This window comes from Antennarius striatus, chromosome 17 (genome assembly GCF_040054535.1).
Source record: "Antennarius striatus isolate MH-2024 chromosome 17, ASM4005453v1, whole genome shotgun sequence".
Classification (NCBI taxonomy): Eukaryota; Metazoa; Chordata; class Actinopteri; order Lophiiformes; family Antennariidae; genus Antennarius; species Antennarius striatus.
In genome coordinates this window covers 11,275,014-11,293,389 of record NC_090792.1, presented here as the reverse complement: position 1 = coordinate 11,293,389, position 18,376 = coordinate 11,275,014, and the positions used below count along the sequence as shown (strand labels likewise).

At 39.3% G+C, this 18,376-nt stretch overlaps 1 protein-coding gene across 1 annotated transcript; it reads left to right on the top strand.

Annotated features, from left to right (window-relative positions):
• The first annotated feature begins 11,913 nt into the window (after window positions 1-11,913).
• si:dkey-21a6.5 (tumor necrosis factor receptor superfamily member 14) lies at window positions 11,914-17,793 on the top strand. The gene is made up of 9 exons (XM_068339155.1): window positions 11,914-12,120; window positions 14,175-14,348; window positions 14,932-15,070; window positions 15,157-15,245; window positions 15,481-15,544; window positions 15,800-15,888; window positions 16,014-16,126; window positions 16,208-16,364; window positions 17,166-17,793. Exons 1-9 carry the CDS (start codon window positions 12,072-12,074, stop codon window positions 17,321-17,323), a joined length of 1,032 nt encoding a protein of 343 aa, XP_068195256.1. The 5' UTR covers window positions 11,914-12,071; the 3' UTR covers window positions 17,324-17,793.
• The last annotated feature ends 583 nt before the right edge of the window (window positions 17,794-18,376 follow it).

Genomic DNA, 18,376 nt, shown 5'->3' with positions numbered 1-18,376 from the left:
CAGAGTAACGTGAAGATAAAGAACTGGTGAAGTATAACAAAGTGGGAATATCTCTGTTAGTGCTTTACTTTTACAATGGTATAGAATACCACACCATTATTTTCCCTGGTGCTGTAAGGGCTTTCCAGTCTGGGATGGGTCAAATACAGAGAAAAACAAGGAAATAGGCAGTCAGACTGCAACATCCCGCGATACCCCTGAATTCAAACATTTTACCCTGACCTGCTTGCATAGATCAAAGATCAAAGCTAGTGCCCTGACTTACTTTCATAGATCAAAGCACTAACTTTGATCTACTGGCCTTCTTCCTCGTCTTTCTATCTTATCCGGTCCCTGAATGTACAAAAGTTGAAATTTGACCTTGACCTACGCTTCTCAAGGTCAAGGCCATCATCTCATTTCATCCCCTTTGCCACCCAGGTAATGCGTGTTATTTCATCAAACTATCTGCAACGGTTGCAAAGATATTTGGTGGACAAACAAACGAACGAACGAACGAACGAACGAACGGATGGCAGTTTGACTCAGAAAAGTAAAAAGGGAATTAAAGAAGTCAAAAGAAAAAAAGGTTTGAATGACACATTAGAGATCAGAAGAAATATGTTTTAATTTGCAATATTCATCATGGAAACATCAGAATAAAATTAATACTGTCATAGGAGTATAAGAAAGTTTTAAAGTACAGTATTTGTTAAAATCATGATTAATATAATTTAAAAACTTGATTGATTTTAGTTGGAGTCATGATTAATATTAGTTAAAATCATGATAAATATAAGTTAAAAATCTGATTATTAGTTAAAAACTTGATTAATATTAATATTATTACCAAATAGTAACATTACCAATATTACTATTGTTAATATTAGTTAAAAACCTGATTAATATTAATTAAAATCATGATTAATATAAGTTAAAAACTTGATTGATTTTAGTTGGAGTCATGATTAATATTATTTAAAAACTGGGTTACTATTAGTTTAAAAAAAAGATAAATATAAGTTAAAAACCTGATTATTAGTTAAAAACCTGATTAATATTAGTTAAAAGCTTGATTACTTGATTACTGAGTACTTGCCTCAGTGACCTTGAACAGTTTCAATTTATCTTCAGTACATCACAAACCTAGTGAAACAAGGGTCTATAATCTCCGAAAAGGTGATGCACAAAACACAGGGAATTAAAGAGATCGGGTCACAGAATCACTAGTCACATTATGGCAAACTCTGAACATCCATCCATCCATCCGTCTGTCTATCCGTCCATCCATCCATCCATCCATCCATCCATCCATCCATCCATCCATCCATCCATCCATCCATCCATTCATTTTCTTGGAGACAATCTAAGTGACCGTAATCTGGTAATGGTTTGTATGGATGAAGCACTGCCTAATTTGCCTCCAAAGCAATCTTTCACAACAATGGAGAATATATGATTACATATTTAGCCTTATGGGCGGCACGATGGTGCAATGGGTAGCGCTGTCACCGCACAATAAGGCGGTTCCCTGTTCGAGTCCCGCTCTGTGTGGAGTTTGTATGTTCTCTCCATGTCTGCATGGATTCTCTCCGGCTTCTCTGGCTTCCTCCCGCCCCCAAAAACATGCACTTTAGTTAAGTTGGTCAGTCTCAGATTGTCCGGACTTTGCCTCACCCCACAAGTCCACTAGGATAGGCTCCAGCAACTCCGTGACCTGCGACAGTGGAAGAAGCGGGTGCTGAAGATGAGTGACGAAGAAAAAAAGGCAGTTAAGACAATTAAAAACCAGTAAAACTTTGGAAAGAGGCTGTCAGCATGTCCACCTCAATCTCTACATGGATTCTGCCTTCAAGCTCCAAGCCCGACCGAGCTGCCCGTCTACTCGCCCCTCAACTGCTCCTGCTTGTGTTGGTAGTTGTTGAGCTGTTTCTTGTGGGTTATATTTCCACTGTTCCTGTTATTGGTCTTGCTGGTTTAGTCTCACTCCTTGAAGCTGTCAGCGTGTCTAATGGGTCTATTTCTGTGCCTTTCAGTGTGCTTTGAAGTCCAGTACATCAAGACACAACCACACCTTTCATCATTCATTCTGTTGTCAGTCACACAAGTTTGTCCCGAGGCAGGTCTTGTTTAACTGGCTGCTGATGAACGAGTGAGGCCAGGACTGACAAACTGATGTGCCATCACTAGTCAATTCATTGTGGGACTTGCAGGATTATGGTGGTATACAGATGGCCATGTCTAATCTTCTTCTTTTCCATTCGGCTTTTCCCTTCAGGGGTCGCCACAGCGAATCAATTGCCTCCATCTAACCCTGTCCTCTGCATCCTCTTCTCTCACACCAACTACCTCCATGTCCTCCCTCATTACACCCATAAACCTCCTCTTTGGTCTTCCTCTAGGCCTTCCTCTAACCATCTCAGTCTGGCCTCTCTGACTTTATCTCAAAAACCCCTAACAAATGCTGTCCCTCTGATGTACTGATGTACCCTCCTGATCCTATCCTTCCTGGTCACTCCCAAAGAGAACCTCAGCATCTTCATCTCTGCTACCTCCAGCTCTGTCTCCTGTCTTTTTCTTAGTGACACTGTCTCTAGACCAAACAACATCGCTGGTCTCACCACAGTTTTGTACACCTTTCCTTTCATTTTAGGTGAAACTCTTCTATCACACATCACACCTGACACATTCCTCCACCCGTTCCATCCTGCCTGTACACGCTTCTTCACCTCTTTTCCACGCTCTCCATTGCTCTGGTCTGTTGAGCAGAGCAATGGAGAGTGACCAGAGCAATGGAGAGTGCTCTGGTCAACAGAGCACTCTCCATGTACTTAAAATCCTCCACCTTTTTGATCTCTTCTCCCTGTAACCTTACTCTTCCACTTGGGTCCCTCTCATTCACATGCATGTACTCTGTGCTACTGTGGCTAACCTTCATTCCTCTCCTTTCCAGGACAAACCTCCACCTCTCTAGCTTCTCCTCCACCTGTTCCCTGCTCTCACTGCAGATCACAATGTCATCTGCAAACATCATAGTCCATGGAGATTCCTGTCTAACCTCGTCTGTCAGCCTATCCATCACCATAGCGAACAAGAAGGGGCTCAGAGCTGATCCCTGATGCAGTCCCACCTCCACCTTGAACTCCTCTGTCACACCTACAGCACACCTCACCACTATCTTACAGTCCTCATACGTGTCCTGCACTGCTCAAACATACTTCTCTGCCACTCCAGACTTCCTCATACAATACCACAGTTCCTCTCTGGGCACCCTGTCATAAGCTTTCTCCAGATCTACAAAAACACAATGCAGCTCAGTTTGGCCTTCTCTGTACTTGTCTATCAACATCCTCAAAGCAAATACTGCATCTGTAGTACTCTTTTTTGGCATGAAACCATACTGCTGCTCACAAATGCTCACTTCTGCCCTTAGTCTAGCTTCCACTACTCTTTCCAATAACTTCATTGTATGGCTCATCAGCTTTACTCCTCTGTAGTTGCCGCAACTCTGTAGATCTCCCTTGTTCTTAAAAATGGGCACCAGCACACTTCTACTCCATTCCTCAGAATCTTCTCACTATTTAAGATCCTGTTGAATGGCCATGTCTAATAGTAAGTTGATATTATTCAAACCCCGTTGTCCTGGACAAAATCCTCTAACTCATTCTCTAGTTGTTCCCAGGTTTTCACCTTAAAGGTTTTCTGATAGAACTAGAAAAATAAAGAAAAAAGGAAAGAAACATAATTTACAAGCATAAAGAATCAAAACACTAACAAAACCAATTCCTACAGTTGATTGACAAAATCATTGGTGCCGCTTGGTCGTGGATTTCATACATACTGAGCTGTGCCCATGACACATGAAAGAGGAAGACGCAGATAAGAAGACGAATGAAAGAATTAGTCGTGTGTCTGTGTTTCTTACGGTGTTTTGCTGCGTAGAGGTCTTGAGGGTTTTGCCTGTTACGAACTCTGCCATTCTTTGCCGGTCCTCATCTTTTACTCTCTGGAACTCTTGTTTTTTCTCTTCAACCTTCTTCCGCAGAGCCAAAATTGGTTCACTCTGCTTCACTGCTTGCTCTATACGCAGCTTGGCATCCCGTTCTTCTTGTTTCCTGCATTGTGTCAAATCCACCATGAATTAGTGTCCTTGTGATACTTGTGTGAATCTATTGAAACCAAAGCTGTCCAACAATGATCAAGTAGAACCAAACATCAAACCTGACAGCAGCAGCCTGTGCCAGTGCTTTCTTTTCCCTCTCAAATTGGTCGAGGATCTCCACCATCTGCTCCGTCTCCTGCTTCTCTTTTTCTTTCAGCTCTAGGATTTGCTTCCGTTTCTCCTCCTGCTCAATCTGTTTCTTCTCCTTCAGAAGGACGAGTCGTTCCCTCAGCTCAGCAAGGGACATCTCTCCAAGGAGGTCCCAGCCTGCAGTCTGACATTTGATTATATGTTAACCACGTTACATAAAAACCATGTGAAGACATGCCAAATATGAGCTAGCACCATTACTTTCCTTCACTCACCTCTGTGTCATCAAACTTTTTGAATCTCATTAGAGGAACAGTTTCAATTGAATGGATTTCTTGGATAATTTCAATTTTCCTGGTGAGCTCTGCCTGCGCCTCCTCTAGAGCTCGATGAAGGAGTTCTTGATTTTGCACTGATACTTCTCTGACTATGAAATGTGTGATTATACAAAGAGATATTAGAAAAAAAATCATTAACAAAACTAAGATGATGTCTGTCACTGGTGGTGGAAGAGGTTTACCAATGCGTTGCTTCATTCTCAGTAGCGCCTCTTTAGCTATTTTTGCGTTCTTCTGGTCTTCTATCACTTCTTGCACCAGCAATTTCATTTTCTTCTCCTCCTGGAACCTTTTCTCAGCATATCTTCTCATAAGTTCTGCTGTCTAGTAAGTTATCATGAAAAACACATTCACAAATAACTAAATAAATAAAGACACTGCTTAAATTAGTTGCTGTCTGATCTCTACCCACCTCTTCTTTCTTCAGCTGAGCAGCCCTCTGGTTCTGTTCTTGAATGGCTTTGCGGGATATGATCCCTTCGTTATAATCAATGTGTCGCTCTAGGTACCGGCGCTCAACTTTGTCCAACTCCTCCTGAAGCTCCTTCAGATGGATCTCTTTCTGCCACTGATGGAAAGCTGTGGCATCACGTCCTCCCTCCGTGAGACGCTGTACTCTATGTCACACACACAAACAATAAAGAAATCACTCTTGGTTTGTTCAGATATCGTATTTGCAAACAAGACCATAAAATATTTAGAAGCATCATAAAAAAAAAGTATGAGTTTTGATGATTTGTTAGTTTTAAAGTTGATCAGATTCAAACTGTTTTGCAGGTCATTCCAGTTTAAAACGCTGATATAGATGACACACTGAGTATAATAAAAACTATTCTTCCATTAATATCTAACTCACAGATTTTTTTTATACATTTACAGATCTGAAGATTTAATGGGCTCTTCTCCACCATATACCCAACCATCCCACCAAGCTGGAGTAAAATCCACTAATGTCTTTGTGTAATTCTTACCTAAAAGACAGAAAAACAAAGACAAATGCAGACAAACAATGGAAAAAAAATCATCTTTTCACAGAGTTCATTTAGAGATATTTGTCTTGGCTAGGACCCACCTTTGCTTCTCTATATTGTATTGATGCATGTTTTGTGATTCCATCCTCAGCATAGTTGCCCTGTTGAGCTTTATTGGCGGGCAGTCAGCCTAATAGAATCCAAAAAATACACAAATGCCAGTGAGATTAATGCTTCTGTTTGTTTATTTTGATCACTTTCACAGAGATCTGTTCCACACCTTACTACAGAGAAGTAGTACTTACCATCTCATGTGTTGTCTCATTCTTGAATGAAGGAGCAGCAGAGTGAAGTGCGGCCATCTGGCGTTTTGAATTGAAGTTTTCCATCGTCTGAGACATTTTTCTCTTAAAAAAACCCAAAACCCTTCATCAGAAATGTGTTGTGACTGTGAAATGCATGAACCGAACTGCGCATACTGAAAAAGATACTTTGGGGTTTAGTCATGAACAGAGGTCAAATCGACATCAGGGTAGAAATGTTTTTTACATAGCCCACAATCAGAAAAACTCCAATATAAGACAAATATTGACGAATGAAGTGTCTTATTATTTACTCTTAATGACATTAAAATGTCGCAGTCAAAATGTATGACAGAATGACCAAACACACAAAAATAAAATACAACATTTTCACAACAAACTCATTCAGAAGTACTACATACATTTAATTAATTGATAGATATTCTTGCTATTTACTAGGTTCATAAACCTCTTGAATCTGGTAGCGCTACCTATACTCAATTAATTATGTCACAATTGATTAGGATCATTGAATGAATCTGTTGTGATATTAAACATTCATGTAAAACATGCCGACATAAGTTATTACTTACAGCAGTCAATGTACATTAAAAATTATTGTCTTGAAGATATTTATAACGCTTCACATGACAGCAGTGATAGAACTAAAGGAGGAAGGGGGTTTGATCAATAACATTAACATTTATCATCCTTGATGATAAAGATCTATCATGTAGCTATTGTCTACCATGATAATCATGTAGGAAATCTATCATCTATCTCTCATCTTATCTTTCCATCCATCCATCCATGCATCCATGCATCCATCCATCCATCCATCCATCCATCCATCATCCATCCATCCATCCATCAGTCCATCCATCCATCCATCCATCTATACAGCATTCTAGGAAGTACTGTAGTCCAAACATGGCACGTCTTCTATTTTATATATATATATATGTACTGTGTATATATATGTATATACAAATATATATATATATATATATATATATATATATATATATATATATATATATATATATAGTATATACAGTATAATCACACTTGTCCCTCCATAAGTAAGTTCGTTCTTTTGCTTGTAACAAAGAACTGCAGATCAAAGTACAAGAAGTAGGAGAGTAAACAAAGGAGATAGTAAAGATGAGATCAAAGGAGAGTAGAGAAGGTCAGTCTGGCTTGGTAGGTAGGTAAGGTAGGAAGGAAGGAAAGTCATGACCCACAGACCCACGGGGCAAAAAACTGATAATATGACATGTCATGGAACGTGAAAGCAGAGAGCAGAGAGACTGCACGCATCAGAAGATGCAGGTAGTCTGGCTTTGATCTACCCTGTAATTTACATGCTAGTACCTATAATGGAAATTATAATTCTAATTTACACGGGGCCCCGCTAGTTGTTATAATGGACTAGCGGTGCAGTAGTCCATTCAGGTTATGCTTTCAACATTGATGACAGGATTGCAAACTAGCCAGAACACTAAAAAAAATACTATTATCTACATTGTACACTTTCAGACACATTGATAAAAGAAAAGTAAAAATAAATCAGACATATCTGGTGCCTTACATGATTATTAAATATAAAAAGCAGAACATTTTAAACATATGAGCATTCTGTGATGTGTCCTCTTACGGGATTATTTTACACTTTATGCTACAATAACACCCAGCATGCTGGTGGCCCTTATAACATCAAAACAGCACAGCTGCACAATTAATTGCCTGATTAATTACAAATAAGAAATGCAAATTCCCATCTGCGTAATGATTTTGTTTGTTATTTGTAACATAATGATATGAACACAATATTAAATGTTCATTTGATATAACTACAATCTATGTTTGAAGTGCTGCATGCTCAACCACATTAGAAAAGATGTCAGCTTGATATTAATGTTTGTCAAACCTGTTATACATTCACAAAACATGCCTTGGTGGCAAGGTGAGAAGGTTGGCAGGAACCACCGAACAGGGATGGATCCCAGTCTCAAGAAAAAACTGTCAAATGTTACAATAAAAATAGCTGTCCTAAAGACCATCACAGGAAAGAACGACCAATACTTACTGTAAATGTTCTATTCAACATAGATAGATAGATAGATAGATAGATAGATAGATAGATAGATAGATAGATAGATAGATAGATAGATAGATAGATAGATAGATAGATAGATAGATAGATAGATAGATAGATAGATAGATAGATAGATAGATAGATAGATAGATAGATAGATAGATAGATAGATAGATAGATAGATAGATAGATAGATAGATAGATAGATAGATAGATAGATACTTTATTAATCCCGGAGGAAATTGCATAATCCCGGAGGAAATTGCATGATGATGATGATGCATGATGACAAACATGATGATGATTTTAACAGAGGACATGACTGGATGTTTATTTTAGCTCATGATATGAACAAAACCAGTATGTGTGCTGCTTCTGTAAATACAAACAATCTCAGGTAAATAATTGGAATACAGAAATTGATCACAAAACAATTATATGATAAAATTTACATGATAAACAACCAATACTTCTGATTAATTTCTCATTTTATTGAGCTTGAATTTGCTCTTTTAGAAATCTAAGTAAAATAATCCACTGTCCTGCTGGGTAACATCTTTCTCGAGGCACTTCTTGGCTAGGTTTCTATTAGAATACTAAAGATCCATATTTACACTCCACTCAGTTACATCTCTCATGCTGCTTCCTGTCAACACCATAGTGTGACAAACTCTTCATGTAATGTTATCTGTTATGGTCAAGCATCTTTCATTCATTTTTAAGTTATGAAAACAGAACTGCAACACTGCAAATGAGTATCAAGGAACAGAATCCACCCGCCCATTCCCAGTCCCGTTCCCACAACCATTCCCATTCCCTTGATGTTATTTGACAGGCTCACAAATACATCACAGATACACAAGTCGTTATCATCATCATCATCATCATCATCATCATCATCATCATCATCATCATCATCATCATCATCATCATCATCATCATCACTATCATCTTCTTCTTCTTGGAGGAGTGAAAGAAGAGAGTGTTTCAGCGCTTTTTTCTATCTTTACGTTTTGTCTATATGTTCATATTCTTTGTATAATGTTAATTGGGTTTGTCTTGAGTGTTCAGTGTCATTTATTGTCACTTTTTTTTGGTGTGGTTTTTGCCGACCAGGCATGGGCTGGTTGGCGGCCACTCAGACGCCGTCATGGGATATGGTGGTTTCACATCGCTGACAAGGAGTCATGGAATCAGAGTGGTTTCTCCACGCAGCGTGGAAGAGGTAGCACTTGCGGTGAGGGATGTTATCGGGTGCAGTGCGCTTATGTCTGCTGGCCGGATGAACAGGGCAATCGTTATGTTCGTGGAGAAGGTGGAACAGGTGAAGTTGCTGGTTGAAAAGGGGATAAATGTAGACGGACTGTTTGTACCGGTTATGCTGTTGTCACAGCCGGTGTCTAAGATCACACTGTCAAACATCCCCTGCTTCATCAGGGATGAATCTGTAATTAGAGAACTTTCTCGACACGGTAAAGTTGTGTCGCCAATTACGAAAGTTCCATCGGGGTGTAAGTCCCCGCAGCTGAAACATCTCGTGTGTCACCGCCGACAGGTTTCAATGATCCTGAACAACAAAGCGGAAGAATTTAATTACCGCTTTGTTGTTAAAGTGACAACTAGGACTACACGATGTACGCCAACTCCTCTCGGCTTAAATGTTTTGGCTGTGAAGAGGAGGGACACATTGTTAGCGACTGTCCGTGGCGCATCAGCGCCCGGTAAGAGGGTGGTTCCCACCGCCGCTCCGAGGCGTCCCATTCCGGCTCCACGGCGCCGGAGCATCGGAGACGCGGAGCGGGGAGATGCTCCAAGGAGCGAACCTGAGAGTCAGGTGCTGGTAAGTGATAACCAGTGATAACATCGTGGTGAGGGGGGAGAGTGAAGGTGGAACAAGTGGGAGGTTCCTTGCCTCCATCTAACCCTGTCTTCTGCATCCTCTTCTCTCACACCAACTACCTTCATGTCCTCTTTCACTACATCCATAAACCTCCTCTTTGGTCTTCCTCTAGGCCTGCTGCCTGGCAATTCAAAACTCAGCATCCTTCTATCAATATATTCACTATCTCTCCTCTGGACATGTCCAAACCATCTCAGTCTGGCCTCTCTGACTTTATCCCCAAAACCTCTAACATGTGCTGTCCCTCTGATGTACTCATCCCTGATTCTATCCATCCTGGTCACTCCCAGAGAGAACCTCAGCATCTTCATCTCTGCTACCTCCAGCTCTGTCTCCTGTCTTTTCTTCAGTGACACTGTCTCTAGACCAAACAACATCGCTGGTCTCACCACAGTTTTGTACACCTTTCCTTTCATTTTAGCTGAAACTCTTCTATCACACATCACACCTGACACTTTTCTCCACCCACTCCATCCTGCCTGTACACACGTCTTCACCTCTATTCCACACTCTCCATTGCTCTGGACTGTTGACCCTACGTACTTATAATCCTCCACTTTCTTGATCTCTTCTCCCTGTAACCTCACTCTTCCACTTGGGTCTTTCTCATTCACACACATGTACTCTGTCTTACTGTGGCTAACCTCCATTCCTCTCCTTTCCAGGACAAACCTCCACCTCTCTAGCTTCTCCTCCACCTGTTCCCTGCTCTCACTGCAGATCACAATGTCATCTGCAAACATCATAGTCCATGGAGATTCCTGTCTAACTTTGTCAGCCTGTCCATCACCATAGCAAACAAGAAGGATGCAGTCCCACCTCCACCTTGAACTCCTCTGTCACACCTACAGCACACCTCACCACTGTCTTACAGTCTTAATACATGTCCTGCACCATTCTAACATACTTCTCTGCCACTCCAGACTTCCTCATAAAAATCACAGTTCCTCTCTGGGCACCCTGTCATAAGCTTTTTCCAGATCTACAAAAACACAATGTATCTCCGTCTGGCCTTCTCTCTACTTCTCTATCAACATCCTCAAAGCAAATACTGCATCTGTCGTACTCTTTTTTTGGCATGAAACCATACTGCTGCTCACAGATGCTCACTTCTGCCCTTAGTCTAGTTTCAATTACTCTTTCCCATAACTTCATTGTATGGCTCATCAGCTTTATTCCTCTGTAGTTGTCACAACTCTGTACATCTCCCTTGTTCTTAAAAATGGGCACACTTCTCCATTCCTCAGGCATATTCTCACTATGTAAGATCCTGTTGAACAACCCAGTCAGAAACTGTACTGCCACCTCTCCTAGACACTTCCATACCACAGATACAGTATATCAGGATCGATTGCCTTTCCACTCAGATACATAAATCATATGCACTGTAAATGGTATCTTTGCTGCAGAGGACAAATTCATTAGTGATAAATACCTCAGAAAATTACCTTTAATAGCATCCTACAAAAAATATTGACATAGTCCAAGTATGTCCAAGTATATACACTTCTTAAAATCAAATGTTGAGAGGAGATTGTGTGAACCAGGCCTTCATGGTAACATTTATGCAAATAAAAAAAATGCAGTAGAAGGGAGTTGCTTGGGCCAAGGTACACAACGAAAGTAGACAAGTAGAAATCTACATTAGTAGAATGCTGCATCAGAACACCTGTCCTCTGAAATCAGCTGACCTGAACACATCTGAGATGTATTAACATGAGATGTTTTGACATGAGCTGGACAGCAGAGTAAACCGACAACAAATATAGATAAAGATATTTGACATTGACAAAGTAACTACAAAAAACCTGAAACTGCATCCAGAACTGGTTGCAACTGGATTGGACACACCCAGACATGATCTCTAACAGCCATGTTAAATAAAATCATTACATTTAGTTTGTTTCTTTTGAGATAGACATAAAATTAGAGGAAATCTTTTTCACATCCTCCCAATTATCTGCTTGTTGATACGCGTGAAATGGCGCCCCCTCTGGTCATTATGTGTAACAGACCTGTCTGAATCCGGCCCGTTTCGCTCAGATTTTCCGTCTAAAGTAGAATCACATGATGTGTATATTGTCATATGATACTGATGAGAGGACCGAGCCCACTTGGAGTGAGGGTTGCTGATGTTCTCTTTGAAAAAGCAAACGTAAGTTGACCACATTGTCAGGGATGAGATGCTGTAGATCGACGTTGTTTGGTGGAAGTAGTCGATAACGTGGACGATGGGGTGTCGGCGCGTCCTGCCCGCGGTGTGCGCCGCCTGTCTGATAGGTAAGAGTGCTCTAAAAACCTGATTCAGTGAGATCCCAAATGAAAATGGAGCTCTGCTACAGTTGTTATAGACTTAACTGATTTGTTATAAAGTCAGAGGGTTATTTAGACAAACGGATTAACTTGTTATAGCGCGTCATTACGCATGTTGAGCGGTTTTGCTGTTGGATAAACAAGTTTTGAAGAAAGGTAAGGGCGGGGGGGGGGCAAAGTTTAAATGGGATTAAACTTCATCTAGTGGAAAATGCTTAATTCAACCTGTTTATTATACTGTCTGACGGGTGCTCTCTAGAGTTCAAGTTCATTAGTTGTTTTCCTTGTAATTCCAGAAAATGTATTGACAGGAGTTGGATGCTTTAAAGTTTTATTTCAAACATTTCATGCACTTTCATCATCACAGTATAAATTTTTTGGACCTATACTTGATAACAAACCTTGTAGTCATTATCAGCTGCTGGAAAAATAGTGCTGTCACTTGTTTCTGTTTACTGTGGCATTTATAGCAATTCTATTCAAAGTTGAGGTATTTTCTTATTGTTTTTCTGTGGGAATGATTTCAAAACTTTTAGGATTATCTTTTCTTTTAACAGAGGCTTGTGTAGAAAGTTTTAGTCATGAATGTGGCCAATACAAAGGAGACAGAACCAGGAGCATCACATGACATGATTCCTTTCTGAATAATTGCATTTCATGAGAAGGATGGCCCATATTCGAGAAACCACACAAGCACATGGCTAATGTCATTACAAACACAATCTAGGCTCTGTTTTGGTGACGCGCTTCTACCTGTTGCTCCCACTTTTCCTCAGTGATTCGATAATTTTGAGTGGTTTACTTAAGATTGTGTTTTTATTCAGTCAGTTGAATAAAGATGTTAGTGTGTAGTAAACATGGTCAGTATGTGCAACATAGCCCTGGCTACTACCAACCATGTTTTTCGATCCTTAGTTGTGTAAATACTGGGGGAGGGGGTTCATTAAGACAAGCACTGTAACATGTAAACAGGGGTAGAATTGCATTGTATGGACAACATTAGCACGTCCAATTGCAGAATAAATGCTCTGACAATATGTATTTTATGCATTTGATGCCTGTTATGTGTGTGAGAATAGGAGAAAAAGCAAAACTATGCAAGCTGTAATTTTCATCACTTCTGTCCAGGAGGGTTGGAGGATGGTTTATTTGTTGTCTAAAAGATGACTTTCAATGGATTTGGATTAAGTTTGAAAAGTGGTGAATTTCTTTTATTTTGTTGTGAGGCATATCTCTGCATGTACACAGATACGTGATCATGGTTTCTCTTTCTTCAACTGTGATGGCATTATCTATTTTATTTTTATTACTAATTGTTGTTGTTTTTTTATTTTCCAATATCATTAAAATGAATAAGAATAGACCAACTGAAAAACAAAACTCAGACATGGAAAACCTATGACCACGGATGCTTGGATCCAGATCCAAGTCATACCCAGTTTCGGGCAATATGTCTTGTCACACTTAGGTAATGGTGATGGATTTATATATGGAACTGCCACAGTATGTTGATGAAATAAATCAGGTTCAGAGGAATGCAAACATAAGAATTCAGAAGAAAAAAGCTCTATCTGGTTAAAAAAAAATACTGTAGATCTGCCACAATGGAAAATCGTATCTTCCTTAGTAACTCAAAGTACTGATGATAAACATGTGATTCCAAATGCTAGGAGTGGGTTTCCAAGGTGAAAGGCTCTCTGTATTTGCTATGTCCAGATACAGTAGAATGATGCATGAATCCATGATCTCTTCTTAAAAACCAAGTTCACACATTACATAATCCTGAATGCTGATAGAAATGGCTGAAATGCTTTAATTGTTCATGTTATCATGGGCTTGACAGAGGTCTGCATTAGGTGATTTCCAGTTTCTAATCTTGTTTGTAATGGAAATTGATTTTTTAATCCAGAACCGCTGAACTGATACTGTAAGTGGTTATGTGAATTATTTTTACATGAAGAAATATGGAGAAATGTGTTTTACATGGAGAAATGTGAAATCATCCAGTCCTTCACTTCCAGGGATGGTGCTGAGTCAGACCACACTTACTCCTGCCGTGGTAAGCACCACTCAGATGGAGAATGCAACCGGTCTCACTGTAGCTCCCGTGATCCTCAGCACCACAACCTCAGGCTGCTTTGCTTTCAACACTTCTACTTGTGAGGCCTGTCCACCGGGATCACAGTATGATAACAGTGAGTCACAGACTGCGTCTTCAGACGTGTAGCAATATTCATTGTCTGTGTTCGTTGTCTTTTTTTTTTTTTTTTTGTGCACAAGGTATATCAAAAGCTTAATTAACTAAAGTAGAATCCAGATCCAAGTGCAGATACAGGTTCAAGATTCTATTTTAAATTATAATTATGTTACCTGATAAAGCTTATTTAAACATTTTCAACTTGGCTTATCGTTGTCAAAAATCATGTGTGTTTGGTTGAGTTTCATTCATGATAGCTGTGATTCATTTCTTCTAACTGAATAAAATAAAATGTGTTTTCTACCTCCAGTGGAGACTTTTTCAAATTGTAATATTACTAATTGTATGGAAATTTGTTTTCCTTGTAAATTATTCTATTTTAGATAAACATCTTTGACTGCATTATAGTGCTAATGTTCTCTCCATATGTGTTCTAGATGTTTTTGTCTTTATTGTGATGTTGGATCACCTTTGTTTTAGGATCTTAATTCATCCGTGTCTTAAACACTTGTCTGCAGTGACTAAACCTGCAAAAATTGAGAACAGATTAAGTAATGATATGCTTTTCAATCCCTCTACAGGCACCCTGCTGTGTTCATGCTGCTCTAACCCTGGGTTGTGTGTAGTTCCTGAAGCATGCCTTCCGTGCACCAGAGGTTTTTATCAGCCACTGCCTGGACAGCAGCAGTGTTTGCCCTGCAGCCGCGGCTTCTACACAAAGTAAAGACAGAAAATATGCCATAAAATGTACTCTGTACACTTATAGAGAGTGCTGTGCTGTCTACATACCCAATCATGTTCTTTAGTTTCACAGGAAGTCCATTATGTCTCCCCTGCCCTCCTGGTTCCATGAACAATAACACCGGTGGAGACAGTTGTACAAGTTGTTCACCAGGTGTGTTTATTTAGCGCTACTCTTGGTGTTTTAAATCATAGCAGCTAGAGTTGTGCAAGTGGTCAACAAATACATTGACGTCTGTAAAAGATCTAACATGGAGGAACGTCTTGCTTGAATGAAAGGATAGTCATTAATAATTTACATGCAGTGATGTCAGTGCAGTTTGATCCAAGCTAAATGCAAGAGAAAACACTAATCACACATGTTGAGTCTTCCTATTTGCTGCTTGCAGGTTCCTTCTCATCCCAGCAGAGCTCCACCTCATGTACACCCTGTGCACTGGGAAGTTTCTGCAAGTAAATCACCTTGAATGGTTTCTTTTTCTGTTCCTTCTGTTGTTTGTGGCAGGGACTCAGGAATCAAAGGACTTTACTCTAACGACCAGATTGAACATCACATGCGTTTATTGTAATATGACAGGGGAATATTCAAATTTTCCTGATTGATCAAAATCATTTAATCTTTTATTGATAAACATACACCAAACTATTGCTAAAATCTCTGTTAGCAATTTGAAAACAAGCTATTAACAAGTTATTTCTCATCTCCAGCTCCTCTGGTTGTCTCCAGTGTCAGATGTGTCCTGGAGGAACAGAAGCTCTACAGGCTGCTGCTAAAGAATGCACACCCTGTCGACCAGGTAATTAAAATACTACAAACTTGAAGCTGTAGGACCACAGTAAGTCACGTTCAAAAGTCCTGAAGCTCAGGCTAGAAGATAGAAAAGCATCAATATGCACCAAGGTGATATCTGGTTTGGAATAGGTATGCACAAGCCCCCCCATCAGACTATGTGTCAAATCTGCGGCAGTGGATTCTTCCAGATCCACTGGGGCCAGGAAAACTGTGATGTATGTCCAGAAAATCACTACTGCCCTGTAAGTAGTGTGCCTTTCATGTTCTATCTAAGAGGAAAAAATCAATGTCTGTGTGTATTTTAAAGTCTGCTGTTCTTTCAGAGTCCAGATGTGAATCCCATTCAGTGTCCCAGCGATGCATTTTGTCCAGAGGGCAGCTTAGCTCCGAGCTACTGCATGGAGACTTTCTTCCACAAAGCGGGTGACACGTGTGAATTAGCTCCTGTAACTATTGCTCTGTTAGTTATTGGAGGAGGGGGTAAGTAGTGATGCTTGAAAACATAACACATTCTGTATGTTTTTAATGTAAATTTCTAACAATCCAGATTCAATGTGGTTTCACTCAAAGCCCTTTGAAAGTTTATTTCCACCATTATGATAAAGGCACTGGATTCAGACCTCTGCTTCTCACACTGATTATCTTGAAATTTGACAATCTTCTATCTTTTCTAAATATACTCAAAGCAGTTTCTTGTAAGTATTTTTAGTTGGAGGTTGATGTAGTAATGGCGCATGTCTCGCTTTAGATAACATTAGGCAAGCTTGTTTCACAGAGTAAAGCTGAGGCAAATGAAAAATGTTGAGAAGCTTTAGAAAATGCCCCACATAACTAAATTTGTAATGGTTGCTCAAAGAGGACTGTCAGGAGCTGTTCGTTTATAACTACATAACCTTAAATTAACCTTGTGAATAAAACAGGTATAACTAATTGTTGAAGAATATTACTTGTCTTTTTGTTGGTAATTTGCTTATTGTTGAATCTTTTTAAGTTGTTACTTGCAGCTCTTACTGTAAATTTCATATTAAGTATTAATGCTGTGATATTTCATGCTTTCATTTTCAGAGTCTACTGCTCTTTTCTTCATTTGGCCTCATTAAAACAGGAACACTTTGTATTTTCGCACAGTGGATGCAGATTATTTTTCACTCTTACTCTGTGACCACATGCAGAAACAGGATGATTAACAGATATCAATACGCTCATTGTGTATTTTTACAAAGCCAGATTGCAGATAGTCATGTCCTTAACATTTTTGGTATTTTCCCTTTCCCCTTTTAGTGGCCCTACTCCTCATCATTTTAATGGTACTACGTCGACGGAGAGACACTGACGGAGAGCTGACTGTAGCCAGAGCACCATTATTAGGCAAAGAGCGACCTCAAGGTCGATATTATGGGATTCCCTGTGATGGAGAACCAGTTTATGCTGGCTGGTGAAGGACCTCAGCTTATCTTCCTGGTTGGCTGCACAAACCGGTCTCATGTGGGTCACAACTGATGACAAGGGAACACATGGAGGGAGACCGATGTGAAACATCTGGTACTTTTACAGTTCAGCAGCTCATTTGGTACAAGCTGTAACTATTTCTCTGAGTGGTAGTTTGACACTATTTTGAATACTTTCCTTGTGTAAACTAGGTTGTTGGATTTTGAGAGTTATGCTGAAAAGATGTGTGTCTACACTGAATGGAAATCTCTCTCTTATGAAATGCACTTGTTTTACTGAGGTAACTGATTTATTTGCACTTTGGTAGAGCTGTGGGTGCCACTATTAACTTTGCTTTAATGCATATCATTGCATTGCATCATGTTGTCTGTAATTTCATACATATTCCTTTAATGACTTTCATCTGCTTTTTTAAATGATTCTATTTGTATGTTTTGAATAAAAATAAATTCAATGATTCACTTCAGACCCATTCCATACTCATTTGGTTTTGTTTTGAATGTTAAGTCAAATATGACATTGTTAACATGAATACAGCAGAAAACAATTAGCTATATAATGAAAATGTGGAACCATATTATTCTGAGCAGAAAATTACGTCTCCGTGCAGTGAGTTTATCTGTTTGTTTCAATATTGTGGCAAAAGATTTCTGATACACAAGTTTGATTGTTGCAGTAAAATAGGTCTACTAAAACATGAAGTTACAACAAAATTAGTTAAAAATCTTTGAGCCAAGATACAATATGAGATTTTTTTTTAATTTAGGAAAGCTTTACTCTGATTGTGCATGTAAAAGTGTTAACACTTTCATTAATTTAGTGTCACTTTATTGATGGTAATATAGGTTATTGTTTTTCTTTTGTCAGTTTAAATTATCCTATTCCTCGTAGTCTGCGATTTAAAAAGAGAAAGTGTAATTTGTATTTTGGCGTCAGATTTTTGTCTTATCACATCATTTAAATTTGACTGCAGTACAAATTTATATTACAGTATTCAACATAAAAACCAAAGCAGTATTGAGAGGTTTACTGCACACCATAGG

Coding starts and splice junctions, on each gene's coding strand:
- si:dkey-21a6.5 (XM_068339155.1), top strand. CDS start 12,072: ATGGGGTGTCGGCGCGTCCTGCCCGCGGTGTGCGCCGCCTGTCTGATA. Junction 15,889..16,013: donor ATGCACACCCTGTCGACCAG/GTAATTAAAATA, acceptor GGTTTGGAATAG/GTATGCACAAGCCCCCCCAT. Junction 16,365..17,165: donor GTTAGTTATTGGAGGAGGGG/GTAAGTAGTGAT, acceptor TTCCCCTTTTAG/TGGCCCTACTCCTCATCATT.